The sequence below is a fragment of the Colossoma macropomum genome, unplaced genomic scaffold (genome assembly GCF_904425465.1).
Source record: "Colossoma macropomum unplaced genomic scaffold, Colossoma_macropomum, whole genome shotgun sequence".
Lineage (NCBI taxonomy): Eukaryota > Metazoa > Chordata > Actinopteri > Characiformes > Serrasalmidae > Colossoma > Colossoma macropomum.
This window is the reverse complement of record NW_023494803.1, coordinates 5442202-5466210: the sequence shown is the minus strand read 5'-3', so window position 1 is coordinate 5466210 and position 24009 is coordinate 5442202. Positions and strand designations below refer to the sequence as shown.

Sequence of the window (24009 nt, the reverse complement as noted above, 5' to 3'; positions counted from 1 at the left end):
GTTTTTAAATGACAACTCATTGCTTTACATCATCAACTAATTTATTTATGAATATGGATAACAGAAGAGATATCCAGCACACACACACCCCCTCACACCCACTCACAACCACTGTGTGACGTACACATACTCCACAGTCTTGTCCTTGCAACCATACAATATGACTACGAAGGTAAATGACATTTGAAAATCAGTCTGAAAACAAAAGAAGATGGATTAGTCTGGGGATCTCCAATGTCTACTTTGGGCATCCCCAGCGAAAGCCAACTTTCCTTTCCATCAGCAGTTCAGTGCTTCTTCAAAACTGGCTCTCGAGTAAAACAAGGCAGTAGTTCCACCGGCAGTTCCCACTAAATGTCAGGCTTACACCTGAACTAAAGTAACTGGAATACAGAATCCTCAAGACAGGCCAAGAATAGGCATAAAGATTCCTGGAAATATTAAGTGCTTCACTGAATGAAGTTGGGTAATAACTCCATATTCTGTCATACAATATAACAATAATCAGTTCAGGAGAACATAGTACAGTTCAAATTGTTCAGAGATTTCATTTTTTCAGCCTTTAAACTTGGCTGTCTAATTTCAAGGGGCTGTCAACTTATTTTGTCTATCTGTTCATGCTTTTAGCTTTAGAATCATGAATAAAAGTATCACTGACAAGAACAATGTTAGTCATTTATGTTTCCTCGGTTGGGTGGGACAACGTTGAAAGAAGGCACTTGGCAAGTGATCCTTCTGACCAATCAAAATTAGGACAGGCTTTTCAGCTGATGCTTCTTTCCACAGCTCCACCCACGCAAACCAAAGACCTTTTAGTTGACCTTGACCGGCTACCAGTGGAACTGGAAACGACTGCTCTACTGTCCCAGCTGAGTGTGACTGAGCTGAGTGTGCAAGTAAATTAAGTTTTTTGGCTGGTTGCCTTTATGATCTAAAATCTCACACAAATTCAAATTCAGACCTCTGCCAGAAAATAAAAGCTTAACACACGGAAAAAGCTGGCAGCTGTGGGGGTCTGTACAGGTTGCAGTGGCTACAGCGTCAATCACTGTGCGCTGAATCGCCCACACAGTCCTGATAAGGAATATGATGTTCTAGCAGTTCACTCAACTGGAAATACTGTTTGTATTTTCTTCCAAATCTAGGTTTCAGTAAATTAAGTCAAAAATCTCTAAAATCACTGAGATTTTTAATGTTTGCAGCCCTGTCATGTACTATTATTTGTAGAACACACTTTCCTGTCTGGTGCCAGTTAGACCCTCATTGTTTTAAAATACACAATTCATTATGAAAAAATTGCAAGAGAAGAGCTTAAACTTCTGACTGATCATGATATGTTCAGAACAGCGACTGAAACACTGTAAGAAATGTTACTGAGTGGACACTCGTATATAGCTCAAACACGGTCTTCAGTAATGCCTCCTTTAAGCCTCCAAATAAACACTGAAAAACATGTTTGTGTTACAGACGGCCTTGGTCTTGACAATCATTTTCGGTCACATGACACTCTCATAACACAAATGAGATAAAGCTATTAAATGTCACCTTTATTATGGTCGGTTGTGTGACGTGTCCAAGTGGAAAATAACCTAAAGCTCTTTCCCCTTCAAGTGCTAAGTGGGAGGTTAGTATCTGAAGCCTCTTTGCACAGTTAATATGAGGTTTAGAGGATTTTAGCCAACACATTACAGCATAGGCCTTCAAATCCAGACTATAATCCAGTTTCTGGTCCTGTATTTTGTAATTACTGGTAGTTAACCGAACTGACTGCAACTGCAAAATCCAGGACCAGAAACTTGATTCAAGGTCATGATTTTTAAAAAAACCTCTGGAATAAGGAAGTGACTGTCGTTCTTTTGTGAAATGGGTGTAAATCTCAGACCTCAGCAGCAAAAAATGGAGGATGCAAAGAAAGGAAAATATATTTTACCCATTGTCATTTGAGGACTTAACCTATTTTTCGTTACCATAACTGGCTTTCTACTAGACAGCAGCCTGTATGTTCTCACTGCAAAGTAAACTATTCACTTGTCTGGCACAGATGGATGGGTGCCTGGGTAATGTTGGTTAAATTACTCCAATTTTATTGATTAAATTATTGAAGAGTTTGCACAGAATGCTTCTTTTAAGACACTTCCGTTAAAAACATCCTCCTACGTGTAGCCAAAGCACGGATGCTTTGGAAAAGACATAAACTCAGATCATGTAATACGAGCAGTCAGTTCAAAAGTGAGGGCCAAAATCCAGGAAGACCGAAGCATATTGGACTAGAATGTGTTCTGTTCCTGATACGCCTCCCTCCTGCCATCAGTAGTCACAGAGAGTCATATGTCCATATGTCCTTCTCTCAGTAGCTGTGCGGGCATCGCGTTTGTTGAACCTCAGCTAATGTGACCTCCTCCAGCGTGAAGGCCAGTCATTCTCCACCCACTGCTGGAGCAGCCTCAGTACATCGATGCGCTGGTAGAACTGGCAGAGTTTGGTGAGCTCCGTGACGGGTTTCTGGCTGTAGCGGAGCAGGAATTCCTGCGTGGGGCTGTGGTACGTGGAGCCGTGTGTCCGCTGCTCCAGCAGCGTTAGCTCGTCGTAGCTCATACCCCAGCGGCTGGCAAAGTTCTTCCAGTTCTTGATAGTGCAGTGCGTCGGGTCCAGCTTCAGGCGTAGAGAGTAGAGAAGGTCTTCGTCGTCCAGTAGGTCGCTGATTTTAGGGGGGAGGAATGGAGCACAGACACTTCTCGCAGGAGCTGGACAGGAGGTCTTTGGTGAAGTCTGAAGTGGAGATGAAACAAGAAAGAAATGACTGATGAAACAAGAATGAAAGGACGCTGTTGGCTGGATATTTTTGGTTGGTGGACTATTCTCAGTCCAGCAGTGACACTGAGGTGTTAAAAACTCCAGCAGCACTGCTGTGTCTGATCCACTCAGTGGTAATTGTATTTACTGTAACTGTAGAACTACAAAGTGCACCTATATAGTAAGTGGAGCTGATAAAATGGACAATGAGTGTAGAAACAGGAAGTGGTCATAATGTTATGCCTGATCGATGTATAGCCAAGTGCAAAAGTTTGACGGAACAAATTTAAACCTGCCAAGCTCAGAGCAAAATTCTATTTATTTGCTGAGTTTAACATTTTTTTGTTCTCCAATATTTTCAATTCAGCAAATAAACAGTAATTGTGCATTAAAATGCGAAGTGTGTTCTGTAGGGGATGTTGACTTATCTTCACTTAGAAATCAGCGATTAAGTCATTGATTAAGTCATTGATTAACTGTGCCAACTTTTGCTGCATGAAAGAATGAATCATATGGTTTTTATGAGTATACAAGCTACATTAGCTACATCACATACATTTACACACATCATTTTTTCCTATAATATTCAAAGCGGTATGCTAATTATTGTAATCATCCTCAAATAGCAACTGACAGAAAAATCTTTTCATCAAAGACTTGTGAATATAATGCATAGAAAAAAATCTGACCACCCTTCATTTACTTAATTTCCAGTAAGAATGGCCATCAAGTATAAATGAATAGTTTCCAGCACATCAGTTCTGATGAGATTAGATATAAGGCACTTCACTTGCATGAAGGAGGGCAAAGCGAAAGCGAAGAAGAGAAAAAGATTTTCCAGAAATGATTTAAAATGCGACTACTAACAACCGCACAGACCACCAAAACTGCCCCCATCAGATAAACAGCACTTCATGCTTTCATCTTTAAGAGAGAGGAGAAAATAAAGCTGCTTCAGATCTATAAAAAAACAGGTGTTTCTGTCCATCTTTCCACCGTGAGAAGCTGAGAAAATGACAAAAATGTGCAAATCAAACAAAAAAGCTGCTGGTAACGGCCACCCCAGAGCCCAGACCTCAACATTACTGAAGGTGTTCGGGATCACTTGAATCACGTGAAGCAGTAAATTCAACCAACTTCTAAGACTGAACTTTGGAAGTGGGGAAAAATCTCCCTGCGGATTTCTTTGAAAAACTGAAAAGTGAGTGTCCTGAAAAAAGTGGAAGCTGTAATAAAGGCAGATTGGACACACTAAATAATGAAAAATGTTATATTACATTTAGTTGTTGAGGCTTCTGTGTAATTATTTTGGTTGTTTTTTATATAAATGTGTGTATGTGTGTGTGGTGCTGAATGAGAAAATGAGAGCTGTACTTATGGCCATTTTGCAAATTAAATAAATGAAGGCTGACTTTTGCACAGTACTGTAAATATATATACAACACCATTTCCAAAAAAAGTTGGGACGCTTTGCAAAATGCAAATAAAAACAAAATGTGCAAATAGAAGAGGAACGAAGAGGTGATGAAACACAGAGGATGTTTTTTGGAACATGTGGTTGGCATAAAATTCAAAATGGGCATATATTTTTCAAAAAACAATAAAATTTTTCAGTTTTAACATTCGATATGTTGTCTGTGTAGTATTTTCCTTTAAAAATATGGTTTACATGATTTGCATATCATTGCATTCTATTTTTATTTATATATACATATATATATAATAAAAGTTTAAAATGAATGTTACATGTACCTGGAGTAATGGATCCTGGACAGATAAATTCACTTGCATCATTTTCAACTGGCTGGTAAACAAATGGAAAATGTTAGTTTCATGTGTTGTCAAACATCACAAGAAAAAAAAGACATACCTTATATATATATATATATATATATATATATATATATATATATACATATATATGAACATGTACATACATGTTATATGATGTCACAATGCTACACACATGACTACACTGTAAATTACTATTTAATTACTCTGAACCTGACAGATGTACAGATGCACAAATCTGTCCCCCACCTTCTCAGGTCAAAAGGAAAAGATTTGAAGGAAATTACTAACAAGAGAGAGGCCACCTACACATGCAGATACACTCACACACCCACTTGTGAGAAATAACATCCACCGATTGTGGTTTTGGCATGTCTAAGTATAAACTTCCTGCAGGAAATTAGTATGTGACGTACGATCACTCAAGTCATGTGAGGGTGAGCAGCTCAAAGCGTAACAAGAACGCAAATTATTCATTAAATCGGTCAAGATTGTACGCAATCCTTATAAACGGGTGAACAACTGAAGTTGACCACTTTAACTACTACAATGACTTCTGAATAGCAGCTGTGGGACTACCAGCTGGCTCTGCAGCTTGTCAATGTGCTAAGAATGTGCCAGTAGCTTTTGACATATATGTCAGATATAAAGAACCAGGTTAATCATGCTGAGTTACATTTTGTCACTGTCCAAAGAAAAACAAGTTTCTCCAAATTAGTAACTTTAGAGGAGAGGGCACAAACTTTCTTTACTTCCAGTAGAAGGTAATGGAAAGAGGTTTTATTCTAAGCATTTCTATTGGTCCAATCATCATGAAATTTTCGCACAATGTGAAGGGCAGCTGAGCTCAAATGATGCAGCAAAGTAAAAATTGCAAAATTAGATGTTTTTCATTGGACAGCGACGATATCCGTGTGCATAAAGTTTATGTGTTATCGACAACAGCTGAAGACTGGAAGCCAATTTTTTAGTACTGCACAATGTACTGAAAGTTCAGTGTTTTCCCAACACTACAACATGGTAAATGACTCAGTACTTTAACTTTCAATACTTTCAATTCATTTAAATAGGCTAACACTGTGCTGACATTATATTCTGTCTCTAGGCAGATCAAACTGCACATGCTAATGTGACTTGGATGGGCAGAGCTGTGCTCATTAGCTTATATTTAAAAACACACAGGTGAACGGTTGTATTAAGTAACATATGGGACCTTATGCTCCTTAAAAACAGTCAACTTACGGTGTAACTCATTTTGTATTTGTTTTAAACATGGCGTAATGAATGTTGGGCTGAAGTCAATGTGAACTGGAAGCCACCTGAGCGTTTAGGTAGTGCTTAGGTAGTGCAGTATGAAGACTAATTAATCTGCAAAGCACTTATACATCTGATAAAGCCTGAAACATTTATAAGATCACTGTAAAGCTGTATTGTGATGCAGTTACCATTCTCTGTCCTGGGCATACTGGACATGGACATGCACCATTTTTTGAACAAACAGTATTTAAATCCTAAAGTGGAACCATATCATATTATTACAACAATGTTTTTTTAGATCTGGAACACATTACCAATAAACATCTGTAAGTCTCCTTCTGTCAATGTCTTTAAAAAACAGCTAAAACATCTTTCTCTACTTTAGCGTTTAAATAGTTTTTTTTAAATGTTTGCTTGGTTTTTACAGGAATATTACTATTTCTTTTATTTTGTTAGTTGCATTTTGTTAGTTGCATTTTTACTGTATTCTTTTTTCTTTTTTCTTTATATTTCATCTTGTGCTTTTTAATTGTAATTATTAATACATCTCTTTCCTGCTATTTATTATTTGATTATCTTTTTCCTCTTCTTCCTCTGTTGAATTTACGTCGTATTGTAAAGCACTTTGAGCTCCTTTTTTTAACGTGTGAAAGCTGCAATATAAATAAATAAAAATGTTTTATAAACATACATTGTATTATTCATGCCAAACACCGCTAAAACGAGCCCTCTGATACCTTTTTGCTATAAAAGCATGTGATATTTCAGTAAATTCATGGACTTTTCTATTGTATCATTTCAGCCTAAGAGAGTCAACGTCCCTTACTGAGTCACTGACTCACTGACCGAGTGACTGACCACAACTGTTGAAACACGTGCACAAGTACACCATTAAATGTTGCCCTCATACCCTCCCAATGCTATCAATATAGAGCTAACAAATACCGGAAGAAAGCAGAAACGCCTTCATTGGTCTTAAAACAACGATGATCAACGATGATCAACACGTGAAATAAAACAGCACTGAGTGCTTCAACTTGAGCTCAACCTGCGCCTGACTTTAGCTGGATTTCTTCCTTTATCTTGCTGTATAAGCAGCCTTATTGAGCTAATTTAACTGTTCAAGGTGCGGATACAGTCACTAAGCACTAGAAGATGACCGATACATGCACCAGAATATAACCTGGAGTAATATTTCAATGTTTCGATTGCTATTTTTAGAATGATCAATTTGTAAGTTACTATGTAACTTAGAAGCTACAATGCCAGCAGCTACACAATGAGCTGTTTCTGCTCTTATTTTTACACTCGCTTTTTTATTATTCAAGAGAAAATACATTTTGCTCGATTCTACACGGTTCTGTAGACATTTGTGTGAATTATCACTTTGTAGAGAGTTCGAAGTTAACGTCAGCCAGCTCCGAAGTGGAGAGAAAGTTGTTTTTGCTCATATTTTAACACTCTCAAACATAAATGCTTGGGAGTATAACATTTTAATTGACTCTGCATGTGATTTTGAGTAACAGTAGACATTTTAGTGGACATTTTTACCACGCAGAAAATCATTATAGAGTCTAACAGATATGCTACTACGCTAATAGCAGTCTGTTCTTAAGATTGAGCTGAAGAGCTGGCTAGATCTGTCTTCATGAATTCATTCATGACATATCAGTAAACAGTCCATATCAGAAATATGAAATTAATTACCCACCAAGCCTTAAACTGGCTCTGACTGGATGTCCTTTGTGTAGCATAGTACCTTGAACGTCACTGCTATCATTATAAGAATACTATAGAATGGCACTGTTTAAATAAGGTAACCTGATTTACTCACTGAAATCTGTACCTATTATTATTAATGTTATACACAGAGATGCTAAAGTCAAGCTACATGCTCAAAAAAGAAGGTTCTTCAAGGGTTCTTTAGTAAAGCCAATGGTTCTTTTAAGAACCATGAGTTGCTTATATAACATTTCATGATTAAATGGCTCTTTGCATAGTAAAATGGTTCTTCAGATTGATGGAAATGTGATGTTTTAGAACCTTTTTGAAAATGGTTCTAAATAGCACCAAAAAGGGCTACAAGCTTAACATCGTAACTACAGCAGAACCCTGTCTGTTGCTACGTAGAACCATAAAACACAACTGTCCATCGATCTGGAGAACCAGTTCAGCATGCAAAGAACCATTTAAGCGTGAAATAAACAGAACCAGTGCTTTTAACTAAAGAATCCCTGAGAAAGCATCTTTTTTAAGAGTGTAGTTGATGTTTTTATTAAATGTAACTTTGCAAATGATAGTTATAAAAATAGTGTTCAACGCATCAAAATATATCCTGTTTCTTAGAGACTTGCGAGACGAATACCATGAGGCTAATGGCCGTCCAGTATTTCCAGGCCTGTGTAGTGTTGTTAGTCAAGAGCACACCATCATCACAGTCATCATTCTATTTTTGAATAGCCACACATATTCCAAGGGTGCACCCCCATTTATGTCCGATGCACCCCCAGTGGTTATGTTCTGGAACTTGGCCTAGGTGGGCATTAAAACAAGATATTCCTTTTAATTTAATTATCCTCACCAGTGCACGATGACTCAGAAAACCCTGACTCAAAAGAACACGTTGCATGATGAGTTTTGTACTGATAAAAAGGAGGCTGAATTGGAAAATTCAGAAATGTTAATTAAGCTGTAAGCACTGTGATAATCTGGCTACTGGCTGGCGTTTTACATATACTGCAAACGCAACATGCAGCAGTATAATCTCAATGTAATTACAATGTTCTAAATCTGTCCACATCGTGCAGCCCTATGCTACGCCTAAGAGGCTTGTGGGTAGTAGAACGTATTCCGTTTTAGTCTCTGAGAGGGTTAGCTCTTATTTTAGAATGTCTCACCTGTTGTATTCGATCCATGGGGGGTGTGAGGTATCCAGGGGGCACCGAACTGAGCTGCAGAGTCACGTTATCTGTGTTAACAAGATCAAAGAATTACATCATGCACAAAAAAAAACACGCACTTCATGGATATGTGCGTTGGCTCATAGTTCCACTGTGGGCGCACCAGTTCTGATTGACAGATATTTTGCAATTAAGCTGACAACTTTGTCTAGGAAACGCTGTAAACAGGACGTTTGCTGGCCCTTTATTTCTGTAATTGTTTTCACACAGTAGTTGGTGTTTACAGCACAGAGAATGGCTGATCAGGATTTTTCACACGTGGGAGGCGGCCTTAAGAATAGGTGTTTAATAAAAGATACACTTAGTGGTTCATTAGGTTCGGTAAAGTTAATGTTTGTATGTCGCTGCTGTCGGAAGAAAACCTCGTATCTCCAAAAAAGTAACTTTACAGGAGAAGAAAAAACCTACTTTACTTTTAATGGAAGTCAATGGAACCAGAATGTATTCCAAGTCATGTTGGGTCATTTCTTTTAGTCCATTCATCATGAAATTTACACACAGTGTAAAGAACCAGAAGCATTTTCAATGTCAAAAAACTAAAAAATGACAAAAAATAGAGATACCAGGTTTTCTTCCGACAACAGCGCTATCTATGTCGGAAAAGCTAGTCTGACACATTCTTCAAGTTCAAAGCAGCATTTAAACCAAACAACCATTTCAGTTCATTTAATTTCCAGTCAGAATTGCCATTAAGAAGAAATCATTCAAGAGAAACACAGAAAATTACACAAGCCTCAATGATTGAATTCGTTGAATTTTTCTTTTTTTGTCTTTACAACAGCTTTTGTGAGACTTGCTTTCAGTTTTTCAAAGGAATCTGCAGAGATACTTTTCCATATCTCCAAAGTTCAGAGTGGAGCTGGTTGCCTTTTCTGTTTCGCACAATCCAAGCAATCCCAAGCAAATTCAGTGATGTTGAGGTCTGGACTCTGCGGTGGTCAGTCCTCTAGTTTTGTTCTTTTCTGCTCCTTTCTTTTTCTCTTTAAGAGCTTCTTGACAGCTACACATCCTTAACTCACAGTGCTGAGTCGTCTTCTCACAGTGGAAGGATGGACAGAAACACCTGTGGATGTTTTCAGATCTGAAGCAGCTTGATTTTCTCCTCTCTCTCAAAGATGAAAGCTGTAAGTGCTGTTTATCTGACAGGGACAGTTTTGGTGTCTACCAAGTTTTTCATTTCCTCTTGCTTGAGCAAGTGGATTATCTTATATCTGATCTCCTCAGATATATACGCTAACTTGTATTCAGTGGCTGGAAATTAAACAAGCGAACGGTCTCTGATTTTGCACGGTACTGACTGGTGTACGGGAGAGCAAAGTGGAAAAAAAAGTTTCAAAAGCATCCAATACCTTGTGGATCAGTGACTTGGACAGGGTAGTTTGACTTCAGAGACTAAGAGAAAGAAAAAAAAAAAGCAAACCGTCACACCTTCATTTATCATACAAAGACGTTACACAAAGGGCACGCACACATGTGCGCTCACGCACACACAAAGCTACCTGACACTAAGACAATATTTCTTTTATCCCTCTTTTTTTTCCAAGTAGAGACATATTTGAACAGATAAGAAGCTTGAAATGCACTGAGGGAAAAAAAAACTCTTTCAGACTGTGTGGGCTAATGAGCTGAGGACAAGCTGAAACACATCTACTGACAGTGCATCTCCGTTCCAAAGCACCGTCGGCATGCACAAAGAAAACCTTGTGCCTCCATTTTCTATTAAATCATCAAGACTTTTTTTATAAACAGGCCTACATAAACTGAAAATGGCTCTATTTGTACCCCTCAAGTGCTTTAAAGCTTGTGCAGCTGAGAAAAGCAAAGCCAACAAACATTTGGCAAAACTTTAAAGTCCAACACAACCTTGTTCAGTCATCTTTTTCATATGATTTGTTTCAGATAAGTAGGATAGTCAAGTGCAGATTTAACTGAAGTGCTTAGCAGCAGACTTGGCCTACTTTCAAATTAGCCACGATTCCCACAACTACACTGTGATCGTTTCTGTTTCGCAACTACTGCATTTTGCTAGTGATAGAAAACAGCTTACCATATCTGTAATGAAGCTGCTGGGATCAGTATCCTCAACCGGTTCAGAGGTGATTCTCCCTGTTAAAAACACAGCATTTGTGAATACAGCGGCAGTGTGACACCCACCACAACGCAAAACAGGAACTGGCCGTGGCATCATGTGTTTCGATTTAACTCGACTATCCTGTCATGCAACATCGATTTCCAGGACCTGTAGTACAGCTGAAGTGGGAAAGTGGGGGGTTTTCTAGTACAAGTTCGCGGTATTCTTTTTTCTTCTTTTTGGATGTCTGCCTGATGAAAGTCACCAATTCTCACCCGGTGTCTCAAATCCTGCTTACACTTCGTCTTTTCATGTTTTTTTTCTATTAGGATTATAAACAGGGATCATCCACATAAAAACACAGGCGTAAATGCACCTAAGATGCATTTAAAGCAGAATGAAACCTTCAGGAGGTGGTTGAGAGGAGTTATATTTCGGTTACACAAGTGTGTTTGTCTCTCCAAGCCACATTTAACAACCAAATCCACCCCCTCCCCCCGCAACACACTACGTCTATGACCACGATGACTAAAACAGCCTTCTTGTGAAGATCAACTGTGAAAGCTGGGCGTTAAGGATTTAAGGAAATGAATGATATGCAAAATTGTGATTTTCAAGGAGGCCACCATCTTTTGCATAGCGCAGGAAAAAAAACGGAACTGGTAGTAGGGGGCATGGCCAAAAATGTATATCACGGTACAACTAAAATTTCTGATGGTCTCTGTATATATCAGTATATATCCAGTATTCTTCACTGTCGGAAAAAAAGCCTTGTGTATCCAAAACTTTACAGGAGAAGGAAATTTTTTTCTTGACTTGTGGAAGCTAATATAGCAAGATTTTTCCTAAGTAATTAATTTTTATTAGTCAGTTCTTCATGAAATTTTAACACTTGACAAAGGGCGACTGGACTTTTCAAATTATGCAAAAAAAAAAAGAAAAACAGAACAAAACCAGAGACGAAAGGTTTTTGCTTGACAGCAACAATATAAGCTCCCAGGACAAAAAAATAGTCACCTTGCGTGTTTAAGGTGGTGACTAAGTTTTTTGTCTGAGGAGCTTATGAATATAAATTGCTTTGCTTCCAGGCAAGAATTGCTTCTAGAGGTCAACTCACAACCAATTTCTGAAAAAACACTCTGCAGGGAAGCAGAGAAGACCTGGAAGACCCATTCCTGGAAGACCCGTAGGACAGTACGCTTTGATACACTTGCAAATTCAGCTACTTCCTTCACATTGTGCCCTTTGACACGCCCAAATGCAATCACCCCTTTTTGCCAATCGTTAACATCTGCTTTGCAACCCATTTTCCACACATCGAACGAGACATTCACTGCACTGTACCACCTCTTCTCAATCTATGAATCCCATCGCACACCCCACAGGTATTTATAGCCCAATCATCCTTGTGCAACGCCATCTGCAGGAGCCTGAAGTTACTACCACCTTAAACACACAAGGTGACTTTCTGTCCAGGGAGCTTACATTTGATATGAAGTATGTGAATATATATTTATATATATTTAATTAAGCTGTTTTAAATGCTTAAGTAAACACATTTTTTGTAATATTTCTAATGCAACATTTAAAAGATTTTGTGCAGAAGAGTAAAAAAGCACTTAACAATATATAAATGAATCTACAGCACAGACACATAATCACGCAGCAGCTGCTCTGAGCCAAACAAAATCGGTGCTAAATGTTGTTTCATGTCCGTATCCCTTATGCTTCTGTTTACAACCGACTGACATTGCTAGAATTTGGTAAATATTGTGCCACTCACACTATCTGTAGAAGATGTTAAGCCGCAGATTCTCAGCTTGTAAAAGTGTGAGGGCAAGGCCCTGAAACCACTGCTTCATCTGATGCAGCTGACTGAGAGAGGAAAAAGGCTAACCCAAACAGACATGGCTGTTTTTTACATATCTCAGTATTGATGTCCACTCCCTCAACAGCAATCCCTGACTTTCATCCCTGACTTTGTTCAGCAAAACAAAAAGAACTCAATGTATGTCTTATCACCGCTAATAGCCTGCATACCTGCATAGTGCAGTGGACCAAATCACAGTCAGGGGAGAATGAATGAGGCCTTGAATAGGACGAATCACAGTGAGGGGACATCAGAACAAGTGATGAAGTTATTAGAAGTTCTGTTTTGTAAGTAGCACATACTACACCGTACAAACTCGAACTGCCGCATCTTGTTTTGCTTTCGATTGAGGTGTTTTTTTCAACATTATTGAAGCATAATGCTGACTTTAGAGTGCCAACCAATCTTGGACTCTGAGGGCAAGCACAAGCTTTCTGAAGGACACATGAACCCATTTTCAGCTGTGTTGGACAAAAGCCCTGCATGACCGGAGCTGGATAACCCAGAGCTTTGGTGACTCAAGCAATGTAGTGGGGCAGCTGATCATTACCCATTGATATTACCCGAGTCCTGACTTCTTAAACGCACTGGATTCCCAATGAATAAAGTGACTGTCATCCAGGGTTTGTCCCTAAATCCTTACATTCTGCAAGCTGCTCATGGCACTTACCAGCAGCTTTTTGGAGACTCACTTAATCGGTCCATCAGGTTACCGAATCTTACGTTGAACGTTATCAATAAATCTGCTAATCATAACAACTTTGTGAGGTGGTGCTGGGCGTATTTAGCTCAGAGCATGAGTGTGGTTATCTCCTTGGTCTGGGCTCCTACGCTTTCGTGTTTATGAGCACAGCACGCGTAGGGCGTCATCAGGGGGCATGAACATTGGTTGACCGATTTGCATACTGTGACGTGTTATGGTACTTCAGCACCAAGACATGTCATCCGCGCCAGAGGAGCACCGCAAGAGCGGAACTGACCATGATAAGAATTATATTTATTACAGTTTGGAAAGATGTGTTCATGTTTCAGTCTTAGGGTGTAGTTACTCTTTAAGCTGATCGCCAACAATCAATTATGGACCACACCTGTCAGACTTGATCTGCTCAACTTCCCAGCCGCAGGTGCCCACAGTAGAACATCTTTTAGACACTGCACTCAGATATTTAACATGTTGCTAAAATCTGACTTCGATTTAACGGTAACGTGGTAATTCTGTACTTTGGGTCTTGTCAAGCATTCTTGCTTAGTGATAACAATCAGTACCCACCACTCTCAGTACCAACCACTGTAAAGTGCCACTGCACTTCAAACAATTTCCATTCTTTTTAAGTGTCTTACTGCACCAGACTGTCAGCAGTAGATGCAAGCTTCCTTCAATGCACGTGATCTGCACCACAGCATTTTTTCAAACCCTTCACCACTATCACTGCTAAGAGTCATGGTGCAACAGGACATGCCTTTTTTATGAATGTTTTCTCAGAATCAAGTTACGAACATTTCTCATAGATCGCAGTAACAGTTTGAGTTCTGACACTATTACTGGTTGCTATATTGCTTTTTGGAGAAAGCGTTCTACAAAGAATCACAATAACCGTTTGGAGAAATGATGTAATTGTGACTGTACCCATAACTGGAAGATGTGAAAGAGAACAGGCCGAGCTCTTGTGGCTGAACCTTGGCACAATAGTCAGTGATGCTGTGAGCACACTAACATCTTGATTGAGCTGCCCATTTAGGGTAAAAGCTGGTAAATGTCTCACCACTTCACAATGTGATTATTTTCAACCAACTGAAAAGGTCGTCTTTATGAAGAGAAATGGTCACAGGAAGTCCACCTACAGCTCTTTTGCTGGCTCTGAGAGTAATCTATTCCACTTCACTTACCGCCAGACAGTGTCATAGCTGAACGTTGTCTTTGCTGTTGTCTTACGATTAGAGCCATCAGAACTGAATACTTTTATGGTGCAAACTACACCTGTCACAATTATTACAGCATTGCCTGATGGTGCTTGTTTGGACTGATTGCAATTATGTTTCACAGTTGTTAGCTTTCAGAAGCAAACTCCTCAAAAAAATGTGAATTGGGTGCACTTTTGTCCATTGGGTTGGGGCAAATACATGCAAATAAAATCATTTATTGAGACACATTATGGGTTTTGCAAAAAGTTCTCATTTCTTACTGGTGCTATAACACCCTTAGATAGCAGCGGTGAGTAATGTTTGTTTTTTTGATGTTTGTAACACTTTAAAGAGGGCGGCGGTGAGTAATGTTTATTTATTTGATGTTTGTTAATAACACCTTTAGAGGGCAGCACTGAGTAATGTTTGTTTTTTTGATGTTTGCAACACTTTAAAGAGGGCGGCGGTGAGTAATGTTTGTTTATTTGATGTTTGTAACACTTTAAAGAGGGCAGCACTGAGTAATGTTTGTTTTTTTGATGTTTGTAACACTTTAAAGAGGGCAGCGGTGAGTAATGTTTGTTTATTTGATGTTTGTTTATAACACTTTTAGATGGCGGCAGTGAGTAATGTTAATTTATTTGATGTTTGTTAATAACACCTTTAGAGGGTGGCGGTGAGTAATGTTTATTTGATGTTTGATAATAACACCTTTATAGGGCAGCAGCGAGTCATGTTTGTTTATTTTATATTCGTTTATAAAACCTTTGTAGGGTGGCGGTGAGTAATGTTTATTTAATTGATGTTTGTTAGTAACACCTTTATAGGTCAGCGGTGAACAATGTTTATTTAATTGATGTTTGTTAATAACACCTTTATTGCACAGCACTGTGTAATATATTTATTTATTTGATGTTTGTTAATAACATCTCTAGAAGACAGTGGTAAATAATGTTTATTTATTTGATATTTGTTAATCACACCTTTATAGGACAATGCTGTGTAATATATTTATTTATTTGATGTTTGTTTATAACAACTTTAGAGGACAGCAGTGAGTAATAATTATTTATTTCATGTTTGTTAATAACACCTTTATAGGGCTGCACTAAGTACTGTTTCTTTACTTGATGGTTGTAGACACCTTTAGAGGTGGTGGTGATTAGCTGTGGTCCAGACAGTAATGGTATCAAAAAATGCTATTTTTGAATGATAAGGCCAATTCATTGAATGTCCAGATGACATCTGCTTACTGGATGTCATAATTAACGTCGGTGTTTGGCTGCCAGTAACAAATCTTTTTCAGTATCTCTTAAAAAAGGTTTTTTTTGACTGCTGCTTAGAATTAAAATCTTTTGTCATGCAGTGACCTGGAAAACGAAACTGAGACTAATAAATGCAAGAACAGTATTGTTTCCGAACCAACGCACAAAAAATACTGAAAAATCATGTAAGTCATAAATTCCACGAGCTGAAGGCTCTGAGTGTGTGCGACATAAAACATTTGAAAGTGCTTCCCTGAAAGCACTCTCAATTGTTCCTAACTTCGAGCAGAACTAGCATGAAACAACTACATTTGTGGAGAGTTCCCGGACACAAAGGTACATCAGAGCGTCACAGTGTGATGAGAGAGTGGTCGTGGTTGAACTTATTGTAAGCCTGTGTTTCTCAAACCCTGAGAAATGAAGCTCTAGAAAGCAAATGAAAACCTCAAGACTACCTGCAGCCTAAACCACTGAAACAGGAAAGACAGTGCAAGACTCAGGATGTACGTTCAGAAGAAATTTGGCAAAACAGATCAGATACATGCAGCTGGACTGTACTATTGCACTCTTTTCTGAAGAAGTGGGAGCACTTAGTTTTCTAAAGAAAGGCTTTAGTGCAGTGATAGGTCTGCTGTCCTGTGCATCAGCATGTAGACTCAGCTCGTCATTGTTTCTGCTTAGCAAAGGGAATGCAGACAGCGTGTCGCTGCTTGCCCTGGACGAACTTGAAGAGATGAAATATAAACCACATCATAATATATGGCTGCAGGGCTGCCCTTCCACTCAGATTAGGCCCACTTTTCTTCCCTGGCCACCCATATACACCCATTTAGAGCTCAGAGAAAAAAGTAACACTCCAATATAAACGGTCTAAAACACGTCTTTATGTCCTTTCATGCAAAAATGAATGCAAAAACTTGTAAGTTACCCAAAAAAATAAAGCATTCTTTGGTTGCTTGTAGTGTTTCTCCAGATACAATTTATTCTCACTTTGGGTTTGTGATACTAATATAGGTAAGACTTCCAGGTCTGCTCAACATGGGCAGTTTCCTGGGCATGGCCTGGTTGTTGAATAAACAGCAATGGCAAAGGAGTTTCACCACTAAAAAGACCATGTTGGCCAGGCATAGGCCCAGTCTGGATCTGGGGAACCAGCCCAAACAGACAGTATCTTCAGTTCTGCCCAACATAAAGAAGGAATAATCTCTTTTCTTACTTAAGACGTATAACCACTTATGACTCAGACATATCTACCCGTAAGTAGAAGTGAAGGGAAGGACACCAGACGGTGAAGAGCACAAAGGGAAAGAATAAAAAAAAAAAACCCTTACCAACTCCAAACCCACATCCTACAACAAAACCACCAGGTAAGGGTTCAGCCTCAAGTTGCTGAGCCTAAATTCACCCGAACCCACCGACAAGACAAAATTTCAAGTGATGTGAAATGGTGCATTTCTTTACAGTGGTGGTGATAGGAACCAGGGGTCACCATGTCTACAACACAAATATAGACATTTTATTTACTATCCAAAACCACCAGTAAACCTACACGTCTTCTGAGTTACATATGTATTGCTGATAATGGTAAAATAGTGGTAAATCTGAAAAAATAAAAACATTTTCCCTGGATACTATCTTGCCTACCAGCGCACCCCTACTGAAAAACCACTGCACCCCTACTGAAAAACCACTGCATCCCTACTGAAAAACCACTGCACCCCTACTGAAAAACCACTGCATCCCTACTGAAAAACCACTGCATCCCTACTGAAAAACAAAAAAAAACTCTGAACCATTTAAGGTCGGTTCCAGGTGCTTTTATACATGTCTAATGGTTAGTTATGATGTTCTGGATTTTCCTGGTGGGATGATATAACAATGCAAAAGATCCCGTTAGCAGTTGACCTGTGATTAATTCTAAATGCATTTCATAGTTTTCTAAAGGCTAAAAGGGAACTTTGAAAAATTCTGCATTATTACATGGTTGAGATGTCAATAAAGTCATTCAGAGTGGCTTAAAGTGGAATGCTCCGTTACAGAAACAGAGACAGAACTGTTCACAGTGGTGGTGATGGGAACCAGACGTCTGAGGAGTTTCATGTCTTCAAAAGCTCCCTCACAGAAAGTTATAGCATGAAACAGTAAGACAGATGTTTTATGACAGCTTTGTGATAAAGTTTTGGCTTAAAATGTATTTTAATACATTAACTTTAACCCATTCCTGGTGGTGATGCAAAATAGTCCCCCAAAAACATATTTTTTTCAGATTTATGGCTATTTTACCATCATCAACGTGCCCAGAAGACACGCGAAAGGTTCGCTGGTGCTTTTGGATGGTAAATAAATTGGTTATATTTGTGCTGTAGACATGGTGACCCATCGTTACTATCGCCACCATTGTCTCTACAATGAATCATACCACACCAACCCACTCTGAATGACTGTGTACATCTCAACCACTGAATTATGCAGAATTTGTTTTTTAAAAAGGTGGATTTCCCCTTTAAGGTGTTCTGCAGGACACTGTGGTGTCTAACAGTCAACATTAAGCCAATTCGTTGGGAAGCAGGTTCTAACCCCAAGGGTCTTTTTCACTATGAATGGATTAAACACGTCAAAAAACATCGTTAAACAATATTCAGAGACATTAGGCGGCGTTTCAGTAGCCCTTGAATGTAATAACGTCCAGTGAAGGAGCTTTTAGAGGCATTCAACTCATCCAAAGTCACCACAACTCTGAAAACTCAACAACATTTAATCTCAAACCACTCCGAATGACTGTTTACGTCTTCCCCACTTAATCATGCTTAACATTACATACGCAGGTATGTTGGGAATCGGTAGAATTCCCCTTTAAGAGCCAAACACAAAGGCGAGAACAAAGCAAAACGCGGACAAAAGTATCGCTTTATCAGGAAAGCAGGTCAAGGAGGAGAAAAAGGTGTGATTTAGTTTGAAAACAGGCTAAAAGTTACTCACCAAACGGCTCGTCGAGCGCCTTCAGACTGGCCATGTTCGCCATTAACGTGTCGAACATAGGCTGCGCGTGAGAGGCGACCGTTACAAGGAGAGTGAAGCGCGAGCGTCGCTATAGCAGCAGAAGCTAACACACACACACACACACGTACACACACAAAAACCCAGTCTAACCTTCACAGCGCACCTGCTCCTTTCCTGCCTCTCTCCATTTTACTCTTCTCTAAAACAACGTTAACAGCTGGAGTCGGTGAGCTCCGCGACCTGGCTGCCCTCCTCTCCCTCTGAGGTGTCTAAGGTGGCTCCTCAAAAGTAGCTACACCCCTCAGAGCCGGGGACGCCTTCACCTTACCTCACAAGTCAGAAAAAGAAAATTCCGCTCTGGGAGGACTTCAGCCGGATACCACTCTTTTTTCTCTTCTTTCGGGGAACCTCAAAAAGAAGAAGAAGGAGAAAAAAAAGCAGCCGTTGAAAAAGGGGAAGTTGTTTCTCCTCAGCTTTGTCGTGGAGCAGTCACAAAACCAGTGGTGGACGAAGTACGCTTTATTCTCACGTTGGGTTTGTGATAGTAACATAGGTAAGACTTTCAGGTCTGCCCAACACGGGCAGTTTCCTGGGCATGGTCTGGTCGTTGTCAGTTTCTCGGACATGGCCTGGGGGTTGAATAAACAGTGATGGAAACCAGTTTCACCACTGAAAAGCCCATGTTGGCCAGGCGTAGGCTTAATCTGGATCTGGGGAACTAGTATCGTTAGTTCTGCCAAACATAAAGAAGGAATAATCTCTTTTCTTATTTAAGACGTATAACCACTTATGACTCAGACATATCTACCCGTAGGTAGAAGTGAAGGGAAGGACACCAGACGGTGAAGAGCACAAGAGGGAAAGACAAAAAAAACCCTTACTAACTCCGAACCCACATCCTACAACAAAACCTCCAGGTAAGGGTTCAGCCTCAAGTTGCTGAGCCTACATTCACCCGAACCCACCGACAAGACAAAATGTTGATGAAGCTTTCGGCATAAATCAGTCATTCAGAGTGATGTGAAATGATGCATTTCTTTACAGTGGTGGTGATAGGAATCACCATGTCTGCAACACAAATATAGTAATTTTATTTACTCACAAAGGCAGTGGTGGACGAAGTACACAAACCATGTACTTGAGTTAAAGTAGAGAGACCCAAGGTAAAATATTACTCCAGTAAATGTAGAAGTTTACCCCTTTAGACCTCCACTTGAGTAAAAGTACAGAGGTATTCACCTTCAAATGTACTTAAGTATCAAAAGTAAAAGTATTAAAGATTAATTATGGCTCTAATGTCCTATTATCATTTTTGTAACAAGACTCTGCTTCATTAACTCATTTTAGGTGAAAATACTCCAGTGTCACTCTTGGTAAACCAGTCTTTTAATAGAATGTCATTAATTAGTGACGCTGATGTCTATTAAAATCATCATAAGCACAAAACACTGAAGGCAAACAGTTTCCATCAGGTAGAACTGAGTGGCTCTGAAATCACTATTTACAAACAAGCAAAGTTTCAGTTTAAGATTTATTTACAGCTTAGTTACAGTTTAAGTTTAATAAAAACTTGCTTTAAACTCAGATTCACAAATGAGTTTCCTTTACTAAACTGCATCTGTAGGTCTCTGTTCATAAACATAAACTAGCAAAAACTAATTTACTATAAAATGAAATGTGTTTGTATAAATTCAGAATAAAGACCCGTCAGTCACAACTGCATATGTGTACATATTTCTATATTGTGGTCTGTTTATACAAAGTTAGGTTAGTTCATCATTTATGTTGAATAGACACTCCCAAAATTTTACACTGCTGCACTGATGTTGAACCGTGTGCTGCACTGGGTCGGTATGACCAACAGGTCAAAACAAGCTCAAAACAAAGTGACGCTGTGCCCTGATTGGTGTTTTTGCTTTGCGCTTCTTTCGTTTTGACATATTACATTTTTTATACACACATAAACCAAAAGGAACGACAGATTTCTCATAATGTAGTGGAGTAAAAAGTGAGATATTTGACTTTGAAATGCAGTGGAGTGAAAAAGTCACCCAAATGGAAAAACTTCAGTAAAGTACAGATACACAAAAAACTACTTAAGTACAGAAATGAATTACATTTACTTAGTTACTGTCCACTACCACACAAAACACGTCCTTATAAACGGCTTTATCTGACGTTCAGAGAACGTCCATTCAGCAGACAGAATGAAAGTGGTTCTGGCGTTTTTTGGACACCCGACGGTTCTGAATACGTTTTTTAAAGGCGTCATTGTGAAGCTCATCCGTATCAAAGGCAGACTCATTTCAGGCATCCTTTACAATTGCCAGTAAAATGGTTGTACTGGTGAATAAAATAAGTGCACCTTTTGCAAATTCAGTCACTGATTAAACGAAAGTCTTTCAGAGTGGTTTGGTGTGAAATGGCTAATTGTGGAGAAACTTACAGGTAAGGGTTTAGCTTCCTTGGCTAAGCTTAGGGGAACAACCTAACACAGGGGCACAAATTAGCATGGACCATTGACGTTGTTAAAAAAGGTCAAGCAGCGTGAGCTTCTGGCCACATCACCACATATTCCAGCCACGGTCTCCCACCAAAATTCAGAGCGGTTCGTCAGTGTTTCAAAGAGATCTGTGCCAAAGAGTGTTTTCAGTAAGTACGTTTTTTTTGTTATTGAGCTGTTTGTGTAAATCAGAAAATCCAACCTTATATTACTTTTAATCACCGTCGTCTGCCTGCAGCGTAGCACCGCTTTGAACACGGTGTTACAGCCAAGCCACCTTCAGTAACTAAAGTAAATTTTGTCTTTTGTTCTTTATGTTCACACAGATTTTAAAGTGAAAAAGAGAAAAAGAGAGCCCTGCTGGTGACATCCTGTATAAATAAAAATAATGCGTGGGCACGACTTAGTAATGTGTGGGAACAAGATCCTACGGAGCCCTGCTGGTGACATCCTGTATAAATAAAAATAATGTGTGGCCACGACTTAGTAAGGTGTGGGAACAAGATCCTACGGAGCCCTGCTGGTGACATCCTGTATAAATAAAAATAATGTGTGGCCACGATTTAGTAAGGTGTGGGAACAAGTTCCTACGGAGCCCTGCTGGTGACATCCTGTATAAATAAAAATAATGTGTGGCCACGACTTAGTAAGGTGTGGGAACAAGATCCTACGGAGCCCTGCTGGTGACATCCTGTATAAATAAAAATAATGTGTGGCCACGACTTAGTAAGGTGTGGGAACAAGATCCTACGGAGCCCTGCTGGTGACATCCTGTATAAATAAAAATAATGTGTGGCCACGACTTAGTAAGGTGTGGGAACAAGATCCTACGGAGCCCTGCTGGTGACATCCTGTATAAATAAAAATAATGTGTGGCCACGACTTAGTAAGGTGTGGGAACAAGATCCTATGGAGCCCTGCTGGTGACATCCTGTATAAATGAAAATAATGCAAGACCATGACTTAGTAAGGTGTGGGAACAAGATCCTACGGAGCCCTGCTGGTGACATCCTGTATAAATAAAAATAATGTGTGGCCACGACTTAGTAAGGTGTGGGAACAAGATCCTACGGAGCCCTGCTGGTGACATCCTGTATAAATAAAAATAATGTGTGGCCACGACTTAGTAAGGTGTGGGAACAAGATCCTACGGAGCCCTGCTGGTGACATCCTGTATAAATAAAAATAATGTGTGGCCACGACTTAGTAAGGTGTGGGAACAAGATCCTACGGAGCCCTGCTGATGACATCCTGTATAAATAAAAATAATGCAAGGCCACGACTTAGTAAGGTGTGGGAACAAGATCCTACGGAGCCCTGCTGGTGACATCCTGTATAAATAAAAATAATGTGTGGCCACGACTTAGTAAGGTGTGGGAACAAGATCCTACGGAGCCCTGCTGATGACATCCTGTATAAATAAAAATAATGCAAGGCCACGACTTAGTAAGGTGTGGGAACAAGATCCTACGGAGCCCTGCTGGTGACATCCTGTATAAATAAAAATAATGTGTGGCCACGACTTAGTAAGGTGTGGGAACAAGATCCTACGGAGCCCTGCTGGTGACATCCTGTATAAATAAAAATAATGCAAGGCCATGACTTAGTAAGGTGTGGGAACAAGATCCTACAGAACCCTGCTGGTGATATCCTATATAAATAAAAATAATGTGTGGCCACGACTTAGTAAGGTGTGGGAACAAGATCCTACGGAGCCCTGCTGGTGACATCCTGTATAAATAAAAATAATGCAAGGCCACGACTTAGTAAGGTGTGGGAACAAGATCCTACAGAACCCTGCTGGTGATATCCTATATAAATAAAATTAATGTGTGGCCACGACTTAGTAAGGTGTGGGAACAAGATCATACGGAACCCTGCTGGTGACATCCTGTATAAATAAAAATAATGCAAGGCCACGACTTAGTAAGGTGTGGGAACAAGATCCTACAGGGCCCTGCTGGTGATATCCTATATAAATAAAAATAATGCAAGGCCATGGCTTAGTAAGGGGGGGGAACAAGATCCTACGGAGCCCTGTGGGTGGCATCCTGTATAAATATAAATAGTGCGTGGCCACATTGTATTACCGCATAGGAACAAGATTCTAATGCATGACAACGACTTAGTAAGGTGTGGGAATGAGATAATTAAGCCTTGACCACAGCTTAATAAGGCATGTTCTCCTTCCCATTCCCTTCTAAGTCTTGGTCACAACTTAATCATCTCATTCCCTCATTGCCACACATTAGGATCTCGTTACTAAGTCATGGCCATGCATTATTTTTATTTATATGGCATGTCATCAGCAGGGCTATGTAATGCATTAGGATCTCGTTCCCACATGTTAATAAGGCATGGCCAGGCATTGTTTTTATTTATTTATTTATTTTTATTTTTTATTTAGCAGTACTCCGTAAGATCCTAATGCATGGCCACGATTTAGTAAGGCATGATCTCATTCCCACGCCTTACTAATTATCTCATTCCCATGCCTTACTAAGTCGTGGCCATGCATTAGGATCTCATTCCCACACGTTAATAAGGTGTGGCCATGCATTATTTATATGGGATGTCACCAGCAGGGCTCCTTTTTT

General features: G+C 39.5%; 1 protein-coding gene and 1 long non-coding RNA gene across 2 annotated transcripts; one reads left to right on the top strand and one right to left on the bottom strand.

The window, feature by feature from the left end:
* Positions 1 to 1252: 1252 nt before the first annotated feature.
* On the bottom strand, positions 1253 to 19227 carry edaradd (EDAR-associated death domain). The gene is given in 7 exon segments (XM_036593979.1): positions 1253 to 2712; positions 2714 to 2769; positions 4546 to 4597; positions 8739 to 8809; positions 10151 to 10193; positions 10849 to 10907; positions 18889 to 19227. Coding segments are annotated over 7 exon segments (666 nt in total). The 5' UTR covers positions 18947 to 19227; the 3' UTR covers positions 1253 to 2385.
* An 18-nt stretch (positions 19228 to 19245) lies between these two features.
* Positions 19246 to 21778, top strand: LOC118824066. Its single transcript, XR_005008569.1, has 3 exons — positions 19246 to 19462; positions 19724 to 19826; positions 21739 to 21778. It is a non-coding gene; the product is annotated as an uncharacterized LOC118824066 (long non-coding RNA).
* The last annotated feature ends 2231 nt before the right edge of the window (positions 21779 to 24009 follow it).